Below are 17,735 nucleotides of genomic sequence, written 5' to 3'. Positions count from 1 at the left end.
GAGTCAACGCAGCTTGGGATGGTGTTTAAAAAAATATTTTTCGAAATAGGCCTACTTAAAACACACTTTTTTGTTCTATCTGTAGTCAAATATTTCCTTCAAGTTCCATTCTATATTATTCACTCGTACTATTTATATTTTTATTTGTATTACCTATATATGATAGTTTACCTATATTGTGTATCATTTCGATATTATTTGGCTCCTATCTTCTACAGGACAATAGGTGTGGGCCCCCTATCCTTGTCCTTCGTCTAAGTCGTCCCATCCAGGTGCTCCGTGATGTTGGTCTGGAGCAGAAAATAAAAAAGTTGCCTTGTCTGTTAGGCCTACGTTTATAATTCATTAAGACTGAAAAGGAGAATACAGTAACGGCAGAAAGATATTTTTTATTATCTTTGTTGAAATTGCAATGAGAATGTATACTTCTTATTTTACTGCACTTATCCTTGGTTTTTTCCCTTGGGGCAAATGTCCCTCCAGGGGTCAGGGTCAGGGTGGGGGGTATAAAGGGTAGAGGGCAACGCTCTGATTAGCCTTTGCCTTGCTTTCCTCTCCAGCAGCTCTGAAGTGGGAGTTTTGTTTAAACAGCTGTTTCCCTTTTACTTTGCTGAAGAGGGAAGGACCACTTTCACTATCACAGTTATGTTTCCGAAATATGGGTAGTTTCCAAAGGATTTCCCCATTACGTTGACAAACCCCTCCCTCAATCTGAATCCAAAACGTTGAGCCCCAACAAGTCTCCTCGTCTTGCCATCAGAACATTAGTTCTTCCAGTCAGGCCTTCTCTCTACCATCATGTTGAAACGCCATTCTGAAACGAACCAACCGTAACGTAACGTTGGACTTGTGACTCAAGAATTTGTGACACAGGGATTTAGCTTTTTTACCATAAAATTGATCATGAGACTCAAGAATTCATGAAAACAAATAATTCTGTTCTAAATATATTTGATGTATCTTAAGACTAAATAATGGCTAAATGCCTGCATAGGAAAATGTACACCCTGTCACTCAGGAGTGGCAGAAGTGTACGTACGCTAAATGGTAAACAGTAAATGATATATAAAAACAAAATTAAAGATCCATGATGCTTGAATAAGAATTAAAGTCCAAATGCGTACAATAAGGACCCTCCCAGATAGTAGGCAGGAGACATTCAGAATTCGAAAAACTCAGACAGTCTTCTGCCCACTCGATCTGGCTTTTTCAAACTGTCAGAATGCTGACAGCATTTTTATTTGTACAATATGTCATAGGATGTGATTTATTTTTATTTTTTAAAAAAATACGCTACACGACTACAGATATGTCTGGGCTATTTTGAGCTACAAGCTAGTTGAAATGTTAATGTTGTTTGGAACACAGTTTTGGCATTATGGCCATACATTATCCTACTATGTCTTGATCAAATTAACATGTTGACAAATATTTTAGATAAATGTCATTTGTAGCATATGGAAAGGTCATATGATGAAATCTAATTAATCGGTCAAAACAAGCAGGTGTATACATATATATATATATATATATATATATATATATATATATATATATATATATATATATATATATATATATATTTATTTTCAAATGTATGAGTCGTGCTCTCTGTCTCCCTCTTATGGTCGATGAAGTCAGCCATACGTGATATGACGTATTGATATTAGCGTCGTAACTATAGCTACGGCAATGGGGATCCTAGTGTGTGTGTGGGTGTGTATGTGTATGTATGTGCCTATTAAAATAACACACCCTCATGTCATGTGGTGTGGAAGTCGCTGTGAGGGTGGCCTGCTGCGGCTCTATATTTATGTTTACTTGGCACGTAATTGCATGTAAATTCAGGTTCTTGGCATTTCGAACTAATATTTACGATTCAACAAAGAACGGACATACCTCTACTCTGAACAATAAGTAGAGGGCCCGAGAGGAAATACATATGCATATTTAATGCGCCATTATTATGCATCTCACTTATTCATGGTGTCATGCTGCCACTGGTATCTGCAGATTCCTGAAGATTTCTTCACTTCCCTTCTAACACTTCAACAGTAAGGAGGCTAGATCCTGGTGCAGTCACTTAGATTGACTGATACAACAATCGATTAGACGCTCAGTTTATAGCCTTGTTGTTTTTTCTCTCCACTTTCTCTGCTGCAGTGAGGAAAAAAAATAAATAAACTAAATTGACTATCTTAGACTAACTTCCTGCGAGATTACTGTAAACGTCACACCACAGTTCAAAACAGCCCTCTCATGCCAGTGTCAGCTCAGAGTTGATTTTAGGTTTGTATTTGACTTGCTACACAACTATAAAGTCAAAGCTACTCAGAATAAGACTGGGAAAAAAATAGCCCACATTCAGCCATGCTCTTTGACTACTGGCTGAGAGATTCCGCCCCCTATAAATGCACAGTAGGCATATCGGTTCTCACGCACTCATTGAGAGTTGTCTTCCCCCCCCCCCCCCACGCAAACACTGCATCAAACAGCTACATTGTGTTTCTCTATTAATGAGTAGAATATAGCCTATATCTATGCTTTGCATTATGTACTATATAATGTGTCCTCATTAGTCGGACATGTCCTGATCTTGTTTCAAACTTTGCATCTTTATTTTCCCATAACATGGAGGAGGAGCCCCATCCAGTATTGATGTGGAGGCTGATGATGTCACATATGGCGTGGTTTCTCCAGGCTTTCAGTGCAGTGGACACACCTTTATCCCCCCCCCCCCCCCCCCCCCCCCCACTTCTTTCCCCAAGGTGACATTTAAATAACCCGCACCTTGTATCTTTCTCTCTCTTACCCACTCCCTCCTTATTCTCTCCCTTTCTCTCTGTCTCCCTCCCTTTACCCCATTCTACCTCACTCTCTCGCTCTCGTTCCCTAGCTATCTCATGGTTCCCTTAACGTCTGTGTCTCTCTCGTCTCCTTCACTGCCTCTATCTCATTCTCTTTTTCCTACTCTCCTCCCCATCATCTCTCTTTCCCCCCACTGTGGGTGTCTGCTTGTGTGTGTGTGTGTGTGTGTGTGTGTGTGTGTGTGTGTGTGTGTGTGTGTGTGTGTGTGTGTGTGTGTGTGTGTGTGTGTGTGTGTGTGTGTGTGTGTGTGCGCGCGCGTGTGTGTTTGTGTGTGCATAGATTGAAGTTGAGGGAAGGAATGTTCGGGAGAGGGATTGATGTTATTGTTCTGTGTGCGTGCGGGTAATTATCATGTAAATATAATTTTTCCAGAGATGAGTAAGGGCACTGAAATTCTAGTTGAATTCACCCATCACGATCAGTCCCTTTGTGTGACTGTCTGTGGAAGGACTGGCTCTTGTTTTTGTATTGCAGTGCGGATTTGGGTGGGATGGGGGCAGATAATGCTATCTATAGCCTTTCGGTTTTCGTTTTTGTTTTTGAGGCCACTGCAGGTAAGATCAGTGGCCAGTAACTGTCTGAAGCAGCAAGCGTGTTATCTTTAATGGCTGCGTCTATGTGTTTGATTATATCTGCTTGCTCTGCATTGAACCTACTTTTACAGCCCGTATGGGAATGGGATGGAGGAGGATGCTGCATTATTGCGACATGGCCAGCAGAAAGTTTTGGTCAGGGTCGCCACCTGTCGGTGAAGATGAGTACTACAGCATAAAATCCACCGTTTCAGCCCAACCTTTCGCAAACTTATTTGTAACTTTTTTCGCTGCTACCATTTTGTATTAATCTATCCACTGCTCTGTAAACTCACATATTTATTTGCTATTCGGTCCACGGAGAAAAGAAGAGGACTAGCCTTCTATTGAGTAAAATGTAACAATTGATCCATAAGCCTCGTGCAATGGACACATTCATTCGTTCAAGGTCGATGTTATTTGGAAATGTTAAAGGCCCTTTTTGCTGGCAATTGAATTGGATACGGGGAATGGTGGGGACACATTTGGTCGTATAATCTGATTTCCTTTGCAATCAGTGGTTGAACGAGAAGGCTACTCCAAATCCGTGTGTGAGTGCTCAGTGTGTGCGTGTGTGTGTGTGTGTGTGTGTGTGTGTGTGTGTGTGTGTGTGTGTGTGTGTGTGTGTGTGTGTGTGTTTGTGTGCGTGTGCGTGTGTGTTTGTGTGCGTGCGTGTGTGTGCGTGTGTGTGTGTGTAACATAATATTATTGTTTTGTGTGAATTTTCATTGTATGGCCTTGTATTTTGTTTAGTAAGTTATGGTATGTTACTTTAGTAGAGATAACCATTAAGGCTAAGGGATGAATAAGGTGGATCAATTTTTATCGCTCTTGGCTTTTATCCTCTGACCTTTACAGCCTACCTTTATTCATTGATCATCAACTTTCTCCACCCCCCTTCCCTATTTTCTATATCAAGACCGAGGGACTTCCGATAGTCGATATATTTGTTTTTTATTTTAAGTCTTTTCTAGAGGTTAACAGCGCCCCCTGTTGGCACAAACAGGCTACTGAACCGCCTTCAAATAGGGCAAAACAGGAGAAATCAGAAAACCTGTTGATTAATAGATTAATAGACTAGTAACTATGATGTGAACATGCTGTATACATATGAACAACATAGTGCACAATACACAGTTCAATGTATATTACTTTATCAAAAAACATACAGCACAGAAGTCTGATAATCTAAAAAAGGAGATAGTGGTGCTATGTTCTATACATTATATAGATTATATAGAACAAAAGCCTACAACACTACCTGTTAAGGACAGTTTATGTGGCAGGATTTATGCACAGAGAATAACTATGATCCCATAATACTCACCCTATATTCTGTGGTAGTTTGTCTCTTAACTGTTTGAATTCCCTGTAAATCACTTTGGGTAAAACCGCTGGCTTAATGATTAAAATATTGATAGTTACTCCTGAATACATAAAAAGACATGACATAAAACATTTTATTTAAGTTCATTTTCCAAATAGTTTCCGTTTCCAACAACGTTTATATGCATAAAGTCTATATTTACATTCAGTAGATGAGGAAGAAAAGTGCTCTAAAATACATGCTACAGTTTCATGCTGAACAGAGATCAACAGGTTTCTTTCTTTGTAGATAAACAACGTTTTGTGAACAAAGCCTATACTTGGGGATGTTTTTTTCTTAATGCAAAGATCTACATTCTTTGTAAAGTGAACACATTCATTTAGCGTTGTGTTAAAAGTTTAGTCTAAGGGGGGGAGGGGGGGGGGGTCAGCCAAGAAGCCTTGGTAAAGAAATACTATGGCTCCAAGTGAAAGCTAAAAAGCTACACATTTCTATTCACCTTAACAATAACATAGTCCTCAAGAAGACCCTGAGCGACTAAAGAATAAGTTGGTGAGTATTGAAAAAAAAACTTTTATTTCAATCCATCTTATTCAATAATCATGTAACTATAATTTATAAATTAATCAACAAAGCTAAAGTGGGTTAAGAAATGACACAGACTTTTTGACAGTTGGTGCTACTTTTTTTTTAAGTGTACAAATGTCATAAACCTTTATGGACAAACTATGCACGACCAAAAGTCCAGAATGGATCTCAAAGCGAGATCTCTGGTAGGAAAACAGATAAACGAGTGAAGGACGATACAGAAATCAAAAGCTCCTATCATATCAAGGCTCGCAACAATGGCAACGGTGGAGTAAAAAAATAAGAATACCCTCAATCATCAGAAGTCGGATAACTCAACATAAATGTAAACGTTGAACGAAGAAAATGGCTGATGGGGTAAAGTAGCAGCCTTGGAATGTAATGCTCACGCACACACATGCACACACACACACACACACACACACAAAGAATAAGGCCGAACCAATAAATTCATGAATAAACAAATAAAAACAGGTGAATAATGGGGTTCAGCGGAGAGAGTTGGTGGGCATGCAGTCACACAGTGCCCTCCTCTCTGCCCTCAGAACCAACGTCTCCGTCTGGGAGGGGGGAGAAAATATGAATAACAAATTAATAATAAATCAAATGACAACAGGGTCATTGACCAGTGTTTGAAAGAACAATCCAGAGAGATACATGTAACATGTCTATATCGGATGGCCTGGCTTTTTAGATAAATATTCACAATAGCACGAACAAATGAGAAAACTGTTTTACACATACTAATGTAATAGTGGAATAGGATTATACTGTTGATGCATAATTCTTACCCTTGCATCGAGGTTGAAAGCAGTCTTTTTTAGGTCTTGCAGTGCTCTCTGCATAAACTCAAATGCATGGCAATCCACGCATGGGCGACCTTAAAAGAATAATCAAATAGACGCGCTGAACGAAGAACATAGTGGGCCTGCTATAAAATTGCTTATTAGGGAGCCTAGTGAGCACCCCCTTATAGTCGTACACCTGCTAAATAGGGATAGGCATCGCACAATATCACCTTATGAGCAACCTATCCCATATCAAAATTTTATTGAGACAATATAAAAATGAAAGGAATAGAATTACTATTTATAGAAATGTAAAACACTCGTAATGTGTATACGTTGCAAGCTATACATCCACTTACTTTCGGCCGGGATAACGGTCCCCGTATCCTGGTCAGCATCAGTTGCCCCATAACAGAGAAGCAGCTGGGCCGCCAGTAGAATCACCACCGTCTGATAATACCCGGTTGATGCCATAGCGAGAATAACCTTAAATATGCAGACTCAAGATGATTAGTATTGCCCATATATGTAGCCTATTAGAAAAGAAAGCAGAATGAACGGCAATTGAAATAATGCGCTGGTATCTCAATAGCGAGCAGGCCTATCATGCTTTCTTAGGACAAAATAACAAGGTACTACTGTTTAACCTGTGCCACGAATAAAGAATGAAATATACTGAGAAATATATATTCGAAATTCTACTCACGATTGGGATTTTATGGAAAACGGGGCCTGTACTAAATGGCAACGTCGAATTGTATTGTACAGGTCGAAAAGCGCGCATGCGTATACGAAAGATAACATTCGTCGCACCTTATTTTATTGAAAGCATTGGAGTCATTTTTTATTAAAACGGCAAGCATCCTTTTGACGGCAAGCATCAGCAATATGTACTGCCTTCAAACAAAATTCCATGTCAAAAAATTACAATACATTACATACATATTTTTGGTCATTGCAATGATACTTGTTTGATACTTTCTTGGTTGTGTTAAACAAAAAATCCAAATATTTGTATATTTTTTTATTGAATCGGAGACACACAAATAGATAATCATCAAAAAGCTTCTTCTGAAAAGTCCTGGTTATTTAAAATAAATATCCTAAATACTCCGATTTTTCATTGAGGGAGCAGAGAGCGCGTGTGGCTGGTGGCTGTACGCTCGTGTGGGTGGGGTCCTAACTAATGTTTTCTTAGGTGGCCTGTTAAAATGCCCGACCTCAAAGCGCTTCTTTTTCCAAGATGGCGTCGATGAAGGATAGCGACACTGGCCTGTGGCTTCATAATAAATTAGGCTCAACAGACGAACTTTGGGCACCTTCTAGCATTGCTTCTCTCCTAACCGTTTCAGTTATCGACAACATAAGGCTGTGTTTTTCCAGTTTGTCGCCTCCGGTGAAGCTGAAACTCCTGCTTGGTATGCTGCATCTTCCCAGGAGGACAGTTGATGAGGTGGGTTGCTATGACTGGCGGTGCAGAGCGAGCGCTTTGCTAACCCGGTGTTGCTATGACTGGCTGTAAAAAGCGAGTGCGAGTTTAGGTAGTGCTACTACGACCGTTGGTGCAGCGCGGGCGCTAGCTAGGGTCGTGTTGCTATGGCTTGGGTCGGAGGGCGAGCGCTAGCTAAGGTAATAGTGCTATGCTGCCCGCTCACACACGCACTGGCAGGAAGCTGTCCGCTAACGTCTCGTCACACAGTGCTGCGTTGCGCCACTGTGAAGCAGAACATGAAAATAACGCATCCCTGCAAAGTTGCTCTGTTCCTGGTGAATTAATCACGCCGTTATTTGCTTGCATATCACAATTATTAGACGGTTATAATAAACAAGCTAGTTAAAAGGGCTACGTTAGCTGTGGTATTTTGCATTTGGTAGTGGCTGTAGTTAACGTCTTTGGCCAACTTATCTGAGCAACAGGCGAATCGGGAGGAAAAGTAAATTCGTGTTAATGTTACGATCCGATTCCACAGACGTTGTCGTTTTCGAGAGGTTTCATTTCAAAACGTTTCATGTTTTGGTTTCGCTTTGCGCGGACAGCATGTACGGACAACAGCCGCCGTAACGTAGCAACTCGACCGCCAGGATAACCCGCGATAACTGAACCGTGTGAACTTTTATTGAGTTATCTTCTCACAATCACAAATGCACGTAAAAAGAAATGCATGGTTTTACTCTCCCTTACATAAAGTTTACTGCAAGTTGTCAACTTGTTGATCCTTTTCCAGAAATATTCATGTTGCAGAGATGTTATAATCAAAACAGACCTTAATCAAACCAGTGCATCAGTCCCCTAATGTATTCTCCGTGCTGGCAGATGAAAGAAGCCCTCTCGGAGATCATCCAGCTAGCCACGGTGGATTCAGAGCCCTGGGTGTTGATGGTGGCTGATATTCTCAAGTCATTCCCAGAGACGGGCTCTCTCAATCTGGACCTGGAAGAGCAGAACCCCAACGTACAGGACATCTTGGGGGAGCTTCGCGAGAAAGGTACGCTTATTTTTGAATTGAAACTGATGTGTTTTGAACAAACTCGGTGTACTCTGTTTTGCATTGTGAATTGCAATTAATGTATTTTCAGAAAACTTTGGCTTTGTTTAATCAAATATTTTCGAGATTGTGCTTACAAATGTTTTGAGCATTCCAAATTGTTATGATTAATATCGACTTTAGGTGAACAAAAATTCAACAAAAAAAGCTGAAAAATAATGATTATTCAGCAGTAATGCTCCCACATAGAAAACATTGGCAAGCGCCTATAAACCGGAAACCCAGTGCTGTGGTCTTCTGTGTTATCGCTCCGATAAACAAGAACACCTGTTGTTTTGCAAAGTTTCAATATACTCCCTGGAGAATTTTTTTGATGGGCTCACTAACTGACTGTTTCTGTTTATAATCACATTTTTGGCGAGGTTGAATGATGGGGAACGTATAATGTTGTTAACAGGGAAGCTAATATTATTACAATTCAACATGAATAATGTTTAATACTAGTCAATACTACAGAAAAAATGACTTATACAATTACATATTTCTACTTAAAATCGTATTGTTTTATAGAAGGTTGTACTGTATTTAAATGATATACTATTTCCTGCATCCCACATTTGCTTTCTATGTCCCCCATGTCCACTTCTTCCACTTCCACTAACTTTATTCCCCACTTCCACTAACTTTGTTCCCCGCTTTCACTTCCTTTGTACCCCACTTCCACTTCCTGTGTCCGACGTTGACGTCCTGTTCAACCAGTTGGCGAGTGTGAAGCGTCGGCCATGCTGCCCCTGGAGTGCCAGTACCTGAACAAGAGTGCGCTGACCACCCTGGTGGGACCCCTCACGCCGCCAGTCAAACACTTCCAGCTCAAACGAAAGCCCAAGAGCGCCACCCTCAGGGCCGAGCTGCTACAGAAATGTACGGTCGTCCCTTCTCAATGAACACGCACTCGCCTACCCTCACAACTTCTCTCACACGTCTTTTGTCAGGAGATGAATGTGTGTTATAATCTTGTACTGAATGCCGATGCACAGCCATAGGTTTAAAGCTTGGTCCCAGACTGGCTTCTTTGGTCTTTGCCTCCAGATAGCTCAGATCTGCTTCTTTGTTTCCCTATTGTTTTGCTAAGATGGTCAATTGGGATCGCTAGTGATGCAAGTAAAGAGGATGCTAACATACCGCCGTCCCCCCCTCTTGTGTTCCAGCCACAGAGACTGCACAGCAGCTGAAGAAGACAGCCGGAGTGCCCTTCCACGCCAAAGGCAGAGGGCTGGTCAAGAAGATCGACACCACAAGTAAGATCCGCTGTCCTCATGCGTGTGTACTGAAAGTTTTTTTCCCTCATACTGTGATGTTAAGGTTCCCTCCTGAATTGCAGAGCAGAAAAGGCAACCAAAATCCTACCGTCTGTCGAGAGATCTTTTGTTGGCTGATGTTGGTTGCTTTTGATTTAAGTTTTCCCCCTTTGAACAATGTTAACGCAGTCAAACCTACTCCGTCCGAAACCAACCGGAAATGAAGCTTTGGTTCCCGAACGTAAATTAGATTTATTCCAAAACCTACTCCCAAGTCTTTAGTACGAAGTCTGCGGAAATAATAAAATAATAACTGTAATTGATCATAAATGACCTATCTGCGTCTATAATATCTCACGCCAGCAGCCTGGTAGTTGGAAACGGTCCTCTGGGCTTCATATCCGTGTCTCTGCTTTAATACCGCAGGATCAAAGCCCATCGAGGGTGGCCAGGCGTTCTGGATGACAGACCTTCTACTGCATTGGTTGATGAAAGGTGACGCACCTCAACAGCAGGGTTGTAACCCCGGTGGTTTGTTCCCCCAGCTCCTCTCAAGGGGATCCCCAAGGCCCCGTTCCGCAGCCCCACCACCCCCAGTATGTTCAGCCCGCCCAGCAACCGGACCCCCATCGCCCCGCCCCGCACGCCGCTGCGCAAGGAGAGAGGAGTCAAGGTCAGCCTACACACGCAACACCAAAAGTGCAGGGGCTCTTCATATGATCGACGCTGCAGCATGTATCTTTGTCCCTTGTTCTTGTGGTAATTGTACATTGTCTGTTTTTTATGGTCCTTGTTTTTCCTTAATTGTTCCTGGTCTGTTTTTGTGGTGCTTGGTTCTCCCCAGTGGTTCCTTGTCTGTTTTTATTGCTCTCTGTTGTTCTCGGTGGTTCCTTGAATGTCTTTTATGGTGCTTTGTTTTCCTTAATTGTTCCTTGTCGGTTTTGACATGCTCGGTTCTATAATTGTGTAATCGTGTACTTGTGCTGGTGTGTTATCTTAGCCAGGTCTGCCTCGGAAAAGAGATTGTTATCTCAAGGGACTTCCTAAAATAACAAGAACGACACATTGAATTACACATTAGCAAATTGTTATTACATTACCAAATAATAGTGTATCAGTAATGTACGTTACACATTGCGAGTACCAATTGTGCATTGCATTTCAAATTCGACTCTGCATTACATATAACTACATGCATATCATATTTTATATATATGTTATAACTCAGAATTTACCATGTTTATTCATACCTTTTTGTATTCTTTCATCACACTACTGAGCTTATAGTTGTAAATTTCTCTAAAAAGAACCCTTTTTTTAAACTAATTTTAACCTAATTGCATGATTCAATCTTTTACACGCTCGCTCCACAGAGTGTTTAAATACGGCCTTCAGCCTGCACCTGTATACCTGTGCTATGAACGCAGTGGAGTGCATAGGTGGAGGGACTAGGGGGGAGAGAGTATTTGGTGTGTACAAGGTTGTTCTGGATCTCGTCTGGTCTCATCTTTAAGTAATGTTGTTGTTTTATTTCCCAGTTGCTGGACATTTCAGAGCTGGACATGGTCGGTGCCGGCAGGGAGGCCAAGAGGAGAAGGAAGACACTGGGTAAGTGGTCCACCAAATGTCTACCTAGTAACAATAATACATTTCGGCCAATACATGTCGTATCAATAATTTATTTATAGCACCTTTTATTAAACGTGTTTACCTGTGAATCTGCAGGTATTGTCTTCCAGGGCGTCCAAACGTTTGTGATTGGGTCAGTACCTGGCCCGTGAGTTCCTGGTTTGTGTATTGAGCCTCTCTTGTGTATTTTGTGTGTCAGAATTGGAGGCGGGCGAGAAGGCGGCCAAGGAAGACGCGGTGGTGGAGAACGCCACCCCAGACTACGCAGCTGGTCTGGTCTCCGCCCAGGTGACCCTCCTCTCCTCCTCTCCTCTGTTGTCCCGTCGTGGGATTGAATACTGTACTGATGCTCAGTGTTTTTGTCTGAGCTCTTCTTTACTTTTCATTAGTTTCGGCTGTCGGTCTTTTCTTTTTCATTTCTGTTTTTATTCTCTCTAATCAAGTTAATGTAATTTTTTATAGCCCTTAGTCACAATTACTCCCTACTCTCGGCCACATTTTATCGAGCCCCCTAGTCCTGAAACTTGCTTTCTTTATTCAGTTTTCTCGTTGTGATTTTTCCCTTCTGTTGTTCCTTAACTTTTCTCTCTTGCAAGGCCCTCTTCGGAATAGGCTAGTCGTTCCCCTTTATCGGTTTCTAAATCCCTTTCCTCCCACCCCCACTATGCTGTGCTGACGGACCGCCTCCCTGACCGTGTGTGTGTGTGTGTGTGTGTGTGTGTGTGTGTGTGTGTGTGTGTGTGTGTGTGTGGTGTTTCAGAAACTGGGGGCGCTGAACAGCGAGAGCGCCCTCCCCTCCACCAGCTACCTGCCAGCCACTCCCAGCATGGTGCCTTCCTCCTCCTACATTCCCAGCTCAGAGGCACAGCCAGGTCAGACACCCGCACGCACGCACGCACGCACGCACGCACGCAACACACACGCAACACACACGCAGAATACACATGGACACCATCTGTGTCATAGCTGGAATTTATGATCTAGATCAGTGTAGCGTTTACTATTTTTATTATCTATTTTACGATAAACTTCTATTATAATACCCAGCAGCCAATTATATTATAATCTTGGCGTTTTGCAGTCGTATAACTTTATCCCATAAAGTTTCTTTATTGGAACGCTTAAGAATCTCAGCACAAATACTTATTTAGGATACTTAGGATAGCAGCAATGAAACAAATAACAAGGAACTGGCTAAAACCTACTCCACCATCTTTTAAAAACTGGAAGTCAAATATAAATAATATTTTAGAAATGGAAAGAATAACCTATATAACTAGAAATCTAGAAATTGAGTTTTTGAAACGATGTAATAAATGGTTAACATATATGGATTATAATTAAACTATTATTATTAATATTCTGAAGATAGTCGTGAAGAGCTGGAAGAGTTGACTTGTGTATATATATACTGTATGTGTTTTTATTTTATTATTATCTTATTATTATTATTATCTTTTTTTATATGTAGTATTGATTTGTTTTGTTTATTTATTTATTTTTTCTATTTATTTACCTATTTTTTATTTTTTATTTTGTTACTTATCTATTTATTTATATTGTTTACATTTAAATAAATATATATATAAAAAAAAAAAAAATGTTTGTAGGAAGATGTCAAGGTAAAAATAACTCATGATCCTACAATAAAGTATAAAAAAAAAAAAAAAGAATCTCAGCAGTTTGAACCAAAACATGGTTTGTTTATTTCTGTTAGCCAATGCCGGTGGTTCAGGCCGCGACACCTTGCAGTCGTCGCGGCAACCGGGGGAGGAGCCGGGCACCCCGGGCGGTGTGGGCGGGGCCAGCCTGCCGGGCCAGTACAAGCAGCGCACGGCCATGTACAACGCCGCCACCACGGCCGCCGCCACGGCCACGCCCAGCCCCGCCACGCCCGCCTCCCCCAGCACGCCCGCCGCCGCCACGCCCGCCAGCAACGGCCCCCCCGCCGCCGCCACGCCCGCCGCCGCCGCCGCTGCGGGTAACGGCCAGCCGGAGGCCCCGAGCCAGCCGCCCAGCACGCCGCTACAGACCCCCACGCCCGCGCCTACGCCGGCACCGCCCCCGCCCAAGAAGAACCTCTCGCTCACGGTGAGACACCCCCCCCCCCCCTCACAAGACAGGCTGCCTTGGTTCTTTGTACTTTGGGAGAAATTACCACTTCTTTTAACGTAACATAATTCATTTGATTAATCCTCAGCGTTGTTCCATGCGTATCATTTTAGCGCTAGATAGTTATAGAGATAGATGTATATTTTATTGATACCAAAGTCACAGTAGCTTGAAGACGTCACACACAGCATACACACACAACATAAACAAATCAAATATAATATCCACATGATCATAATATGACAGCACAGCTGCATCCTTGCACGTAGGAGTAACTCCAGTCCCAACAAGGAACGTTAAAGGTTAAACCGATGAGCTGAACAAATCCCCACGCGTAACGTGGCTGCTCTCCCTGTAGCGGGCTAACCTCTGTGCCGTTGTGTCTCCTCCGCCCTCAGAGAGACCAGATGTACGCCGCCCAGGAGATGTTCAAGACGGCCAACAAGGTCACCCGGCCAGAGAAGGCTCTGATCCTGGGCTTCATGGCCGGCTCCAGAGGTAGGGCCCTCGCACGGCCGTCCACCGAGCTGCCCGTCTGAAAACACCACCCGGGGAAAGCCCCTTACTGATCGTTGCATTTATAAATGTTGTTTATTTGGATGAGCCGTTAGGGGTTGGAGGGTACCTCGGGCATCTACAGCTCAAGGATGACTACAGGCTAGACTGCAGACATCCCTTAAGGCTGGAGCCAAACTAATGGAATCCTTCCACCATGAATTGGGTATTCATGACATTTATGAGTTGAGTTGTTGCAGGAAGAGAACGGTGGGAACGTGAGGGATCGCTGGAGAGAAGAGAGTTTGTTCTGTTGGACTACAGAAAGCGCAGCTCGGTGTTATCTAAAATATTTGGGTGAAGGAGATTGGGTTGACAATAGGAAGAATTCCTGCAACGACCAGACTTCAGAGCGAGGCTTCTCCTTTTATATCTCACTGTAGGGATCCTCTACATAGTGTTAGAATATATTCTGAGCCTGTCGAAGGCAGAAACCGGCGCTTCTAGAGGAAACACATTGACGGGGTGCGATTGCCCCCAAAGGATTACATTACAGCCCGTCTTTGCAGATTACGGCTGCAGCATGCTCGCCCCACACTGAACCAATTTCACAACTGCTCGTCCCTTTCACTCAAAGGACTCGAGTTGAAAATCCCAAAGTCCTCCATTTACACGGCATGCACCGTGAAACGAGCTCCTCATACAAAGTGCTGAGGGGGCGACGAGGCTGTACTGACCCCTCTAACCCTCTCCCCCCCCCCCCCCCCCCCCCCAGAGAACCCGTGCCCGGAGCAGGGCGACATCATCCAGATCAAGCTGAGCGAGCACACAGAGGTGCTGCCCAAGGCGGACGGGACGGGCAGCACCACCATGTTGGTGGACACCGTCTTCGAAATGAACTATTCCACCGGCCAGTGGACGCGCCTCAAGAAGTACAAGCCCATCGCCACCACCTCCTGAGGCCCGGCCCAGGCCGCCCAGAGGACCTTCTCACACACACACACACACACACGCATCCAAACACACATACACACACACGCGTGGCTGTATAAATACACAAACTGTACAGGAGACGCAGCGTGGTGACATGCCTACACTTTCCTTTGGGCCAAAATCCAAGCTCCCGGAAGTCCCTGCAGAGCCAAAGACGCAGACGACGGAGGAATCCCCTCTGTTTGTTGTTCTTCTGTTTGTGGGGGGGTTTATGTTTTGATTTCTTTCTCTCCCCCCGTCCCTGTTTTTATTGTTGGGTTTTTATGTTTAAAGTCTCTGAAGATTCCTGAATGTTCTCATGGGAGAGAATGAATGCAGGGGGTGGGTTGGGTGGTGGGGCGAGAGACGGAGAGTGTATTTGGAGGGTCATTTGTGGGTTGGGGGTGAGTTCTCCTCTAAAGGAAGGTACTCTTTAATATCTGCTTGTGTCCCTTCCCCATAACTGTATGACACGCGCTGCAGTTTCTGTATCAACCGGAGACCTTCGTTCTCTTCCTGTTCACACAAACGACGAATCAGATGAATGAAATATATATACAAAGATGGCCGAAGCAAGCGTTGACAGCCCCAGAAGAGACTGATGCCGTGGAGATCCGTTTGGGAACTTTCTCAAAGTCGTTTGGGTTTCATCCTATTTTTTCAAAGAAAGGATGGAAATAAAACAAAACCGACTCCAGGGGGCGCTGTTCTACGTCTTTATTTGAGGGTAATGTTGGTTATGTTTCACTCTGACAATTGCCGATAGCCACCTTACCTTGTGTTTTTGTAGGGTTCGGTGGGGGGTTTATACCAACATGGTGGCAGATTTAGGGGGGAGGGGGATGTAGATTTAATGCATTGTAATTATATCTGTGTTAATCCTGCAGAGGCTTTAACTGGTTCCCGTTCGCCCAAGTTAAAAATGTTTTATTTTTAGCCAGTTCAGATGACCCATATTTAAGTGCCGATACACAAGATAATTGAATGTGGAAAATGTAAAAAAAAACTAATGTCAACTTTTAACGTTAACTTAGGAACTTTATTGAAGTTCATTTACTTAACAAAACAATAAAAAGTGAAAGTTATCAAACATGCAAAAATGTCCACACAAAGGATGTGTGTTCTGGATGTGTGTGACATCCACCTCACCCACAGCTGTCGTCATGGGTAACCAGGATCAACAAAAAGCGGTCAGCTCTGCTGGCTCAGGTCGCTTTCGCCCGGCCAAAAGTTATTTCAAAGGTTAAGTTGCACCAGGGTATAACACCAGCGACATCCGAAGGTGTACCTTGATTGTTGATTGATCATGGTCACGGTCTCAGCGGTGCAGTGGAGTGCGCTCTGCATAACCCACTGGGGCCGGTTGCACCAACTGGGCGTAAGCCTGGTCGTAACTACGCCTGGTCGTAACTTGGCGTTCTAAGTCCAACCTAACCGTTACGCTGGTTGCACCAACTGGGCTTAGCGTTCTTTTCACTAAGACCAGGCGTAAATCCTACGCCTGGTCAGGGGCAGGCGTAGAGTTGAAATTCCAGGCTGTTTCTATAGCAATTACAGCCAATCCAATGCAGCTTTACCACCATCCTTGCAACGCTTCGCTAAACTGCATTTCAAAGCACAGCCGGCGATATGATCAGTGTTCACAGATCGACTGCCTGTCGGGAAGATATCGCTGGCCGATTAGTCCGTTCTCAACTTATAATCAGTTGTGAATGTTGTTTTAACTACGTTTATATGTTTTATATAGGCCGACACATTAAACAAATCTCTCCTACAGAACCATTCCCGTCTAAATGCCTGCTCGTCGTAAACCAGACATTACAAATACATATTTTAATTATATTCGTTTGCAGTGTTTTATTGTTAGGCATTAACACAATTGATGAATGACAATGAGTGAACGAATGAATTATTTATTTCGGTGTCCAACAGCATGTCAAGTAAAATAGTAAACAGCTGTTGTCACGAGGTATCCTAGCAACGCGGTGATATGCGCGTACCATGGAACATTCACATGGCCGCGCATGGCTAAGACCGGGCGTAGTTAAGACCAGGCGTAAGTCCCGTTGGTGCAACCGGCGTTAGTTCCATTCTAACGCCAGGTCGTAACTAAGACCTACTTAGCAGTTACGACCAGTCTTAGTTACGCCCAGTTGGTGCAACCGGCCCCTGGAGACCAGGGTTCAATTCCTGCTGATAATAACCATGGTAGTTTTAAAAGTAATGCTATCATGTCTATTGTCCTGTCATATATAACCTGATATTAATAATTTAGCAATCTCGATGGGGAGGTGGAGACAGCTGTGAGCTAAACCCCTGGGGCCGGTTGCACCAACTGGGCGTAAGCCTGGTCGTAACTACGCCTGGTCGTAACTTGGCGATCTAAGTCCAACCTAACCGTTACGCCGGTTGCACCAACTGGGCTTAGCGTTCTTTTCACTAAGACCAGGCGTAAATCCTACGCCTGGTCAGGGGCAGGCGTAGAGTTGAAATTCCAGGCTGTTTCTATAGCAATTACATCCAATCCAATGCAGCTTTACCACCATCCTTGCAACGCTTCGCTAAACTGCATTTCAAAGCACAGCCGGCGATATGATCAG

General features: G+C 43.3%; 1 protein-coding gene and 1 long non-coding RNA gene across 3 annotated transcripts; one reads left to right on the top strand and one right to left on the bottom strand.

Annotated features, from left to right (window-relative positions):
- Positions 1–4,882: 4,882 nt before the first annotated feature.
- Positions 4,883–6,992, bottom strand: LOC115529627 (uncharacterized). The gene is made up of 4 exons (XR_003973596.1): positions 6,850–6,992; positions 6,503–6,629; positions 6,147–6,235; positions 4,883–5,915 (listed from the first exon to the last, which is right to left on the bottom strand). It is a non-coding gene; the product is annotated as an uncharacterized LOC115529627 (long non-coding RNA).
- A 241-nt stretch (positions 6,993–7,233) lies between these two features.
- nelfa (negative elongation factor complex member A) lies at positions 7,234–16,229 on the top strand. 2 transcript variants are annotated; one of them, XM_030338475.1, is made up of 11 exons: positions 7,234–7,596; positions 8,458–8,629; positions 9,389–9,550; positions 9,838–9,927; positions 10,473–10,600; positions 11,466–11,535; positions 11,756–11,844; positions 12,317–12,428; positions 13,274–13,647; positions 14,067–14,166; positions 14,939–15,837. In XM_030338475.1, exons 1-11 carry the CDS (start codon positions 7,387–7,389, stop codon positions 15,121–15,123), a joined length of 1,692 nt encoding a protein of 563 aa, XP_030194335.1. In that variant the 5' UTR covers positions 7,234–7,386; the 3' UTR covers positions 15,124–15,837. The 2 variants fall into 2 exon arrangements, with proteins under 2 accessions (XP_030194335.1, XP_030194336.1); XM_030338476.1 differs by lacking the exon at positions 7,234–7,596 and adding an exon at positions 7,639–7,910 and having other exon boundaries at positions 14,939–16,229.
- Positions 16,230–17,735: the final 1,506 nt, after the last annotated feature.

The sequence above is a fragment of the Gadus morhua genome, chromosome 17 (assembly GCF_902167405.1).
Source record: "Gadus morhua chromosome 17, gadMor3.0, whole genome shotgun sequence".
Taxonomy (NCBI): domain Eukaryota; kingdom Metazoa; phylum Chordata; class Actinopteri; order Gadiformes; family Gadidae; genus Gadus; species Gadus morhua.
The sequence above is the reverse complement of the archived record's forward strand: the minus strand, read 5'-3'. Positions and strand labels throughout refer to the sequence as shown.

Bases quoted from the DNA above. Each gene is read 5' to 3' on its own strand.
- nelfa (XM_030338475.1), top strand. From the start codon at position 7,387: ATGGCGTCGATGAAGGATAGCGACACTGGCCTGTGGCTTCATAATAAA. The intron at 11,536-11,755 runs GTAAGTGGTCCA...TTTGTGTGTCAG, and splicing joins GAGGAGAAGGAAGACACTGG to AATTGGAGGCGGGCGAGAAG. The intron at 14,167-14,938 runs GTAGGGCCCTCG...CCCCCCCCCCAG, and splicing joins CTTCATGGCCGGCTCCAGAG to AGAACCCGTGCCCGGAGCAG.